This window comes from Plectropomus leopardus, chromosome 2 (genome assembly GCF_008729295.1).
Source record: "Plectropomus leopardus isolate mb chromosome 2, YSFRI_Pleo_2.0, whole genome shotgun sequence".
NCBI classification, from domain to species: domain Eukaryota; kingdom Metazoa; phylum Chordata; class Actinopteri; order Perciformes; family Serranidae; genus Plectropomus; species Plectropomus leopardus.
The window spans coordinates 21,777,461-21,788,279 of NC_056464.1; the positions used below are offsets into that span (position 1 = coordinate 21,777,461).

Below are 10,819 nucleotides of genomic sequence, written 5' to 3' on the forward strand. Positions count from 1 at the left end.
ATAAAATTACCTATATCCTTCAGGAACACACAGTGCATTAAGTATTTTATCTTAGGGGAAATTATTTCATTAATTAGAATTTCAAAGACTTAACTAGGTTTTTAGCTCACAATGCTGCTCCAGTGGACTGAAAGTGGAAAAGAGCCACAAAATGCTCTAAAATGACTTAATGCAAAAAGAAACCATACTACATGTTAGAGACATACAGCATGTTTATGTTGTAGAGTTGAGCCAGTGTAACAGAAAAAGTAATCCACATTGTTTTATAATTGACGATTAAAGGAACTTTGCAGATGGTGATGTATTCTGTTTCCAGTTTCCATAATGTTCTCATCGTTTAGTGACTTAATTTTAAATTGGCAGATACATCAAAAGATGTAATTGTAATTGCAGTAAGTTAAAGGAGTGTTTCACTGCTGGAAAGATGCTCTAAAACTGGGCAATCTATACAGTAGAGAGACGCAAACACTTTTGAAATTGGAACTGCATGACCAGCAAAAACAGAGAAAAAATGCTGTGCCATTTGCTTTTGTTCAAAAAACAGAAAACCTAAAACTGCCAGAATGCACTGCACTAAACCAATAAATGCTCCCATTGTTGGGTTACATAATATGAGCGTTTCCATTTAGACACAGGAAACAATATGGGGGTCGACTGGTAACAACGATTTCGACTTGCACTCAAACAGTAAGCTAAAATATGTTTCTGGAAACATTTTAGGTGAGAAACAGGCAAAGCAGTAACAGAATCTTGGTTCATATTTGATCAGCACTGTTTGGTTTTACCGTTTAAGCCTGCAGATGCACCATAAGCACTGTCAGCTTGTTTACTATATAACATGAATGGGTGGATGCTGGTAAGATGGAGGAAAAAGTTACCATATTTAATTTACATACAACCCACATAATGACTCGAAGCTGGTTGAAGATCTGCAAAGTATCTCTTTCAGCACAACTGATTTACTAATTCCAGTGACAGGAATGGTAATGTTTCCAGACAGTTTAAAATCACCCATTTATCTTATTTAACCTTTATTTAACCAGGCTGGTCCAATTGAGATTAAGAATGTCTTTTTCAAGCGAGAACTGACCCCTGCCTGGTAAGGATTGAAAAATGGTATATAAGATAAAACGCACAGCCCAAATGTGTGTGTTGTATGCTATGCTGAAACCCCCTGAGGCAAAATTTATGATTTGTGATATTGGGCTATATAGAAAAAACTGACTTGACTAAGTTTTTCCACAGTGGGACTACATCACTACATTGTCACGCTTTGTTCTAATAAGAAGATACAGCCTGTTGTTGTATATTCTCAACTTAATTGAATTGTTTCCTGAGCCTCTGTCTTATAAGCAACACAAAGCTGCCAGGAGAGCACTTAAGACGCCGTGCTTAGATCCCCGAGTCAGGAGGCTTTACTTGAAGCGCATACAATCACAATAATATGGGTAGATTTTTAATATTGCCCTGCCACTGCTCCCTAAAGCAATCACAGCAAACTCACTGCGTTAGGGGCGGGGGTAACTAAATTGGATTATGGGCCACAAGCACTTTAATTTTCTTGCGGGAACTAAAACGAATGAAGGCAGCATCTGCATCACTTTGCCACCTCACTCAGAGGAGTGGGTAAATACTAGCACCTGCAGATTTTAAGAGTGAACCTACGACTGTGTCCACAGAACTGTCCTCAGTGAGGACTTCATACCCTCAGTTAAAAAATAATAAATAAATAACAGAAAAAAATCCCTCCATAGCAGTTCATGCTCCTATTGTGTTAAGTTGGTGTTTATACCACAGGCTGTGTGATACAGCAATGAACATCTTGATATAATCTCAGGTAATTATCCAATTAGCACTAATTGAACTCATCTACTACAGAGGATTGGATTGTTTGTGCTGTGTCCTTGAAAATGAATAACTGCAATGACTGGTAGCAGAGTTTTGATAATCACCTTAATGACGGTGCACCTGTGACACAGCTATTATGCCACTTTGGACAAGATCATAGAAAAGTAAACTAGGGTCAGCGAGAGGTGAAGCCAACCCACACAAATTTTTATTTTATTGGAAAGCAATCACACTAAGATGCAAACTACAGTAATTACATGCAATGCCTCGCCAGTGTTAGAAACACTGACCCAGCACTAAGGTGCCTGCTAAGGTCTTATAGGTCTGATAAATATTCACGACATATATTAAATGCAATTAAAGCCACATCTGAAATATTAGCTTTAGAAGCTTCTCTTAAATTTTGTATTTTCAGCATGATGATCTGGCCTCCCCATGTCCCCTCCCAAGCACTATTTACACCCATAAAATCCCAATTAGGATCTGTGAATTTGCTGAGACAAATCACATGGTCAAAGTTATCGAGCATTATATTTTGGGGCAATTTACACAACACTTGTGAATTTAGAGCATGTTTGCAAGCTCAGGAAACATGCTAAAGCTTGGGATCTGTGTAAGCAGAGGACTCGCTTCTCTGACTTTCATGAGCTGATCCAACAGATTTTGGCAGCATACACCACATAACCAACACCTTTTCTAAAATGACCTCTCTTTTGTTAATTATCACATAATTGCCCTTGCGACATAATAAAAATAAAATTGAGCAATTTACTTGTAATGTTCTGCACTGCCAAGTGTGACTTCAACCTGCAAGAACACGATGAGAAAGTGATTCACTTTGTTTTTGGTACAGAACTTGCAGGAATGGAGTGAGTTAAGATGAAGTAAGTAACTAGTAGCTCAGCTATAAACTTCATAGCGTCTAACAGTCTGGCATCACTGCCAGGGTGGATATTGCCTCCTGCTTCCTCCTGAGACAGAGATGGACACAGACTCACAACTGCATGACACTTTGTTTTTCTTCTGCCATTTTCTAACAAATGCCACAGCGTGTTGTCACCTGATACCAAGAAGCTTACCACTGACATATTTTCCACCCAATCAGTGTTTAATTTCAAAGAAGTGTCTACAGGATACCCTAAGACGTTTTTATTGATAAGTTATATTCAAGTTATTTCCAATTCCTTTGTTTTTTCCTCCAAAGTCCTTGTTACACCATGCTTTTATACTTCTGTGAAGATTGTCAAAGAGAAACTCTCCTTGTCGATTTCAAGATTCGGCATTCAGGTAAGTGTAAAAGCTTAAACCTGACTGATTTTATGCAAACTGGCTGAACCAGCATTTGACAATATGACCTGTTCTGGTAAATTCAAAATTAGCCTACAACCTGAACTGATGGCGTCATGTCACTAAATCCAACATGTACTGTAGTAATAAGCAATCTGACAATGTGATTAACATAATATTATTTTTGTAAGTAGACTAACAGAGCCCAGTGTGTTGGCCATAAGCCGTGCACGGCAAAATGAAGGAGATCAAATTTCTGTAGAGGGGGGGTGGAGATAGAGCAGCAGCAGCATACATTGTGTTTGTTCACTACAAAGGTCACAGTTTTGTTGGGGTGTTCAAACAAGACATGTCATTGTTAGTCACTTAAGAAAATAAAACTGTGCCAACTGGGCAACATTTGACGCTGATGAAAGAGGTGCCCTAATTTGCTGCAAGCAATAAGATGCTCCCTTTTGAGCTGAACTTTTATCGGATGCCGTGTTTCTATCATCAAGCCCTTTGAAAGCACAGTAATAGACGAGGAACAGCGAACTCATTAAAATGTGGAATTATTTACACAAAACCTCATTTCACTATAAAACCAAAATAAGGGCGGCAGCTAGCTGGAGAGACATAGCCAGGGAGCTGAACATTTCTTGCAAACTAAATGACCATCATTAAAAAAAATCTGAGATACTTGCGGAGGGCTATATTGCATGCCATCTCTAGTAAATATCACAATATAAAACGTGTTTTAAAAGGTAGAAATGTGGAAAGATAGCAGATAAGCTATTCAACCATCTTTACATAGTTACATCTCAGTCTGAACTTGAGTGCACAGTAGAGTTTTTGCTGGGACACAGTGGCATTAGCACGATTTCAAATGAATGATGGCGAAAGCCAAATGCAAGTAGATTTCCTGTTTGGAGAGTAAATCACAGAGGGCTGACTGCCACACTGGCAGGTAAATATTTGTACCAAAATAGTTACATTAAAAATAACATTAAAAAAAACATGCTGAGAATCTCTACAGCGTTTTGATGTCATTTACAACCAAGCTGCCTCTGTCTTCTGCTGTCTGTCTGGCAGTAACGTGAACTTCATGCTGCATTCAGGTGCACCTCATTAACTCTGACATCAACATTGCTTTTACAGCAAAGAGTGTGGGCGCTGACTATGGTGCATTTAAGTGCACTTTGTAACCTCAGCCCTGTAATCAAATGGCAATGAAGATTGTTTTTAAAACAGGAGAGCATTTCAATAATTAGATGCTAAAATCCTAACAATATCCCATTCATTTCTACATAGGCAGATTTTAAACATTCCATTTAAAAATCAAATCAAGTTGTTATCAGCAAACTCTGCATTATCCTTTTTAACATGTACCCAAGTACCTCTATGATCATTTTCAAGCTGTTTTACTACAGCATTTTTAAAAAATTAACTACTTAAGTCATACCCAATTAAATACATTTTGGCAAGTAAACATATATATACGTTCAAAATAAACAAAACTATTTCCGGCCGCCAGTCTGCTGCTCACTACTGTTATTTTGGCTGATAGAAAGCATGCTTGGCCAGTGGATTTTTTTCATCTCCGAGTCTCCTTGGCAAAAAGTCAAGTCAAGTCAAAAAGTTAATTTCCGACACTGATCATTATGTTCCACTTGGGATCTGCTGGTAAGTCAAGTGCGCCTGGTTTGGGTCCTAAAGGTGAGGTGTTTAAAATTTAATGGGCTGTGGTGACGTCTAGCAGTGAATTGTAGATTGCAACCAGCTAAAACGTCTCCCGGCTAGAATTCCTTTAGTCTTCATTACACAGGAGGTTTTTACTGGGAGCAAATTATCCACAGAGGTCTCTTCCTCTCCAAAACTAACAAAGCAGGCGATTAAAAACAGCTGACTAAAACTCAGAATAAAAAATTAATAACACAGTTTCATGTTACAAATCAGCAAATCTCGAACGCAGTTTGGCATGTAGGGGAGGGGCTGCTAATCCACAACATGCTCACCTGTTTACTCTTATAAATTAATGTGCACTCACCTTTCTCTGATCCAATTTTTGCCAATATATCCCCCTAAATCTTACACACTGTTTTTTTAATATCAAACTGGTTTGAACATTTTTACACTGGCCCAATCCTATTACCTTGCCATCTTTTAAGAAAATGTCATATAGAGTACCATGGTCTAAATGGGTAAACGTAAGGAGACATCTCCCCCAAAGCCAAATAGAACAGCAGGGGCAAGAAACAGTGAGAGAGATGTGAGGGTGTTAATCAGCGGCACAACTCTGTAGCTTAACAAACAGCACTAATTACACAAGGATAAAGACTTGTTCATCACACAGCTTACGAGACACAAGTTAATTGCCTCTGCTTGCAGTCCCCCCTCTCCATCTAAAGTCAGCTCGTTCCAAAGTCACTTAGAGCAAGTGCCACTGCTTTAATTTGTCTGTTTCCTCTGTCTTGTTTATTCCGTGCATTTGCCCTCATTTCTTCTTCAGGTGCATCTCACAGAAAATCTGGCTGAACCTGCACTAATAAATCAAAGCGGTGAAAGCATATGTTAATGTTTTAATGGTCTTCCATTACAGCTGACAGTACAAACATGCAGAAACGTATCAGTATAGGATGTAGGCACGCTGGTTGAAATCTACATCACACAAAGCAGCCCAGAGCAAAGTTATCTTCTGCTTTACTCTAAGGTTATCACCTGTAATATGGATGCATATAGAGGTCACAGAGCAACGATATTCAGCATGAAGACAGGGAATTGGATTTATGTCATTTTAGCATGTACCACGGCTGTGCCTTGGGCTAGTTGCAGAGCTGCATGCATCAATACGCTAAAAATACACTGGCTAATGTGTTCGACATGGTATTTAGACATGTTTGTATGTAGAAGGTCTTTTACTTTTGCTGCATTCCATGTCTATGCGAGTGTGAATTGGTCTGCTACAGCTATGAATACAGAGTCAAGGACGGTTATCTGTATTATACTGGCAAAACGTGATCGGAATAAGCTGGGTGGCAGAGAAAAGAAAAAGTGAAGAAATTTAAAGTCAAAAGTTTCAACAGTCAACGGTGAGCTTGTCATGGCTGCCGAAAGACTAAATGATCAAAGCGGAGCAGAGAGCAACAAGTGTAAAGGGAGGGGAAGGCAGTTGTGAATCACACACACACGCACGTCTCTCCACACTTTGTCAGCAGGGGATTTAAAAATCTTCTTGTCTACTTATCCAATATTGAGATATTCGTATCACATGAACTGTAAAATGATGAGGCAAGAATTTGCACCGACGGCATTTTCTCCTTCATCATTTTATATTAACCACTTAGAAACAGCTCATCCGTTATCTGTTACCTGGAGGATTTACATGATCTGTGATAAAATGTGTTCCTCTCTCTTTTTTAAAAACATCAAATACTGTATCAACATATTTCGACAGATTGATGTTAGGGGTATACTTCATGTTGGCGCATACAGTTTCATAAATACAGCAGCTTATGTGCAGGGTGGATTTCAGCTGACATGATCTGTAACGCCACTAAATTATTAAATAACTAACTCTATTGCTGAGCCTCTCTCTGCTTTTTAGAAAACACCTTTCATCCGTACACTTTTTCTTTTCCCGATTACCTCAAGCTAAGGTCAGTCCGAGTTCATATTCACGGAGAGCCTTAAAAGGTTTTGCATGCTTCGTTCATGTTGTTTGTATATCTCCTGGTGGCCTGACAGTGACAACCGGCGAGACAGGTGTTAAAACACTGCTTTGCACTTCCATGTGATATGTAAGATTTCATCTGAGACAATTTAGACATCAAAGTAAAACTAACGTTACATCTGAACAAGGCTGCTGAAAACTAGGTTTGGGTGATAAAACGGTATGTCTATTGGTAGGGACTTGGCAATACTGTTTCAACAACGGGAGCAATTCAGGGCAGGCTATGTAGCATATCAGGGCAGGTGATTTTTGCGACATCTCGCAAATCCAGCTGCCTCACATCATAATTTGGGCAGACAAGGAGCAAGAGAGTGAAGTTGTAAACTTGACACACCTTTAAGCTTCCATTAAATAATTTTAGTTTTACTGTTTGAATCTTTTGTTTTTAGTGTTGTTTCCTTAGGCAGCTGTTTTTATGTTTGTGTTTTCTTAATTCAGTTTAGAGAGCAGTATCGTAAAATATATTGTTATCGTAATATAAAATTACATACATTGTGGGTATTTTGGCCATATTGCCCACACCTATACTGAAAACTAATGGCACACTGACCCAATACTGATAGCGGGCCAATACTGACTCAAACAGTTAGTTGAGGTATTGGTGAGAATAGGGCCAATCTATTTAATTCACTTGTATGTTGATGTCTGATTACATGTGTACATACAGTCCTACATCATGCAGAATAGCTGAGGGAGCTAACAACAAACATTTCATCTGTCTGGAGTTATTCTGAATTTAATATAGAGCTAAGATTTTAATCTACATTAAAATTAAATCTATGTGTTTACTTTTCACATTTTTGTTTTACAAGTAAGGAAAGCAATGCTTAAATCAAGCCTGCCCAGAGGATGCTCACAATAGTCTTTTCTTTGACTCATCAGAAATAAATCAGCTTCTTATTTGGAGATTACTTAATTATAAACAGTTTCTCTTAAACCCTGCCTTATGAGAAATGAGAAGCGAAAGAATATATCAGCATGAGTTCTTTTGCAGTGCTCATAGGCTTCTCAGAAGAGAGACATCTCTGAAAACAGATAAAATGCAGAGTTGAGACTTGAAATTTGATCACTGAGACCAATACTGAAATTGTACATGTCAATTTATGCCAATCAAGTTTCTTTTGGATTTCACTTGTTATATAAATAGCTGATTATTACAGACAAATAAAGACCAGTGCAGTGAGAAAGACAAAAAGATCTTTTTCAGATATTGAATTTAGCTGAGACAAGAGGAAGGCTATTTCTCAAGAGCTAAATTTGAGAAGCGTGAGAAAAGGGTCAAAATCTCATACTGATGTCAAATTTAGCTTATTTACATCTATGAGATATGGGCTGAACAAAGATGTGATCTTACTTTAATGTTTTCCTTTCCTCTTCTTGATGTTGCAATACATATAAAAGAATGATCCCAGTCACTTTCACACAGTGAGGCATTCAGCTTATTATGTAAACCCTGGTATCAGATCATTACTCTGTATCTGCTAATACCCAAAGCCCAGGTGTGCATCCCTACTGAAAACCAAGATAAAATTTCAAGAAAGTTCACAGTTCCACTGTGAATTTGAACTGTTGGGCCTAACAAGTAAAGCATCAGCAGTATTTCCCTTGACAGAATATCCAGAGAAGTTTCTGCATTTAGTCAGTGGGTTCAGGGATTTAGTGATTTAATGGTTCTCGATTCATTTTATTGGAATAAAGAATAGTTTCAGTTTCAAGATAACTGCAGAATGTACCCAATTTAAAAAATGTACTGTTTCAGCTAAATGTTTCAATCTTGTGACTGTTATCTCATATAGTGCAGTGGATACAATCCAATCCTGAATCAACAACCACTAAATCATCACAGATTGGTTTCCCAGAGGCAAACCAATCACCTTATCATCCAAGCAGCCAGGGAGTCTGTTTGAGAGTCTGTGTACTGGTTTGTTTTGGCCTACATGATAAAAGAAACTGACTGTTATAGGTTGGTTAAGTTTAAAAGATCAGGAAATTTCTTCCTTAACAGCACTTAATCACAGACAGGCTTGCCTCAGCAATGATGCCTACCAACAGGTAGAGCCTCTAAAGGCAACAGGCAGTCCTTAACCCTATGAAACCTGGATTGACATCAGTTTTTTATGCTGCGTTCAGACGCCTTTCACAAGATCAAGATATTTGATCCTGTCAAAACGGAGCAAAGTGGTTTGATTGCTTTTGGAAAAGGCAATGAGCATCTTGGCAAGAAACATCCTAAAAATTGCAAAAAATGTTACCTAAAATGAGTGTGTGTGTATATATATAATATATATATATATATATTAAAAATATTTAAAACACATAGTTTTTTTATTTTCCACACTTTTTCCAATGTCATTTCTTTGTGACTTTTTAACTACTAAACTACTTTTTTTTTTTTTTTTTTTTTTAACATATTTTCAGGTAATTTTCTTGTAACTTTTTAACTAAATTTTTGGCCCACGTCTTGATAGGTTGCTTTTTGCCTTCCGCCTGTTTTGAAAGAAATCAAACCGGTTGGTTTGGCTTTAAAGGGTTAATACTTATGTAAAAGTGAGAAGCACACACCTGCCGTTGAGCAAGGCAAGCAGCTCCCCAGCGTGGTACAGGTCGTTGCGCGTCACCCGGCTGAAGCGGAAGGAGTTGAGGTTGCAGAAGGTGACGGAGGGGAACACCATCATAGGAGCCGCTACCTCGTCCAGCTTGGTGACATGCGGGTACTGAAAGTAGAACTGCACCCGGTCCACACACACCATCACCAGCAAACCCAAGGAGCTCAGGAAGAACAAAATCCACAGGGTGCGCTTGATACACATCCGCTCATAAGTGAACATGTGCGAGATGCCATGCAGCGTGGACCTGCTGGCGAAAACTTCAATGGGAGCCGGCTGCTTGTAGTCCATGTCCTCCGAGTCCGCTTTGAGATCCATAGTGTCCCCGGGATGAGTTTAGATGTATGAAGGGTACGAGATAGCAAACAGAGGAAATTGGCTGTATAGATAAGCTTTCTTTATGGGAAGGCGGTTACTGTCTGCAAGTTCACGCCCTTCTACGCATGTATTTCTCATGCAGTCTATATGAGATGTTGCGTCACTGACAGCCGGCAAAAATACTCCGACATTCAAAGCATTTTAACCAAAGATATCCTCGAAATACCCCGTCCTTGTATGAAAACACTTGGAGAAAGTGTGGTGTGTAGCACCTCGGCTGGGGTCACAGTTCCATAATAAATAGCCCGGTGTGGAGCGCGCATGGATAGATGCCAACGCTGTCCTCTCCTCCTCGCACACTCCTGTAATATCAGCGAGTTGATATTTGGCTTCAAAACAGATCTGCAAAAACTGGATCACGTTTGAAGAGGAAGAAAACAATTGGACAAATCACCTCGGCGTAGAAAAAAAGAAATCTGAAAGAGAAAATCAAAGCGGCGGTGTATTCTCTCTCAGTGTGTGTGTGTGTGTGTGCGGCAGAGTACACTGGCTACATAGCTTTCTCCGCTCATCATATGCAATCCCAACACGTGCAGAATAACAAACAGCAGGCTGATTACTCGTCCGTTAGCGTTTTAAAGGCAATCGTCGGGGTATCCTGGGCTTTTTTTTTCCACAGCCAGCACAAACAGCTGCATCACAGGGGAGCTGGGTCTGTCAGAGAGCTGCCTCGGTGCGCCTCTGCTCGCTTGCTTGCATCCATTCCTTCCTCCGAGCTGCCTCCACAACAATGCAGGGATAATTACTCCGGTTTCCTTGGATTCCCGTTGGTTTAATCTCGAATAAGAGTGTCCTGGAAAAATGTGGAGAAAAAAGAAAAGCGTTATGAATTCAGGGGAAAGCACCTCAGAGGTGGTCGCGGTTTGCCGGGATCAATTAAATTCGCCCTGAGCAGGAGAGAGCAAGGATAGGACGGCATGTGTTTTACACCGGGTGACGAAGTCCAACGTCGGTGTCACTTCAGCAATGCATGTCTTAAACCCAGAAGCCA

At 39.4% G+C, this 10,819-nt stretch overlaps 1 protein-coding gene across 1 annotated transcript in view; it reads right to left on the minus strand.

Annotated features, from left to right (window-relative positions):
• asic1b (acid-sensing (proton-gated) ion channel 1b) overlaps window positions 1-10,481 on the minus strand; it is a 199,405-nt gene extending 188,924 nt beyond the window's left edge. Inside the window, exon 1 of the mRNA XM_042495665.1 lies at window positions 9,407-10,481. Coding sequence (XP_042351599.1) covers window positions 9,407-9,768 — 362 coding nt within the window. The 5' untranslated portion in view covers window positions 9,769-10,481. The remainder of the gene's footprint in view (window positions 1-9,406) is intronic.
• Window positions 10,482-10,819: the final 338 nt, after the last annotated feature.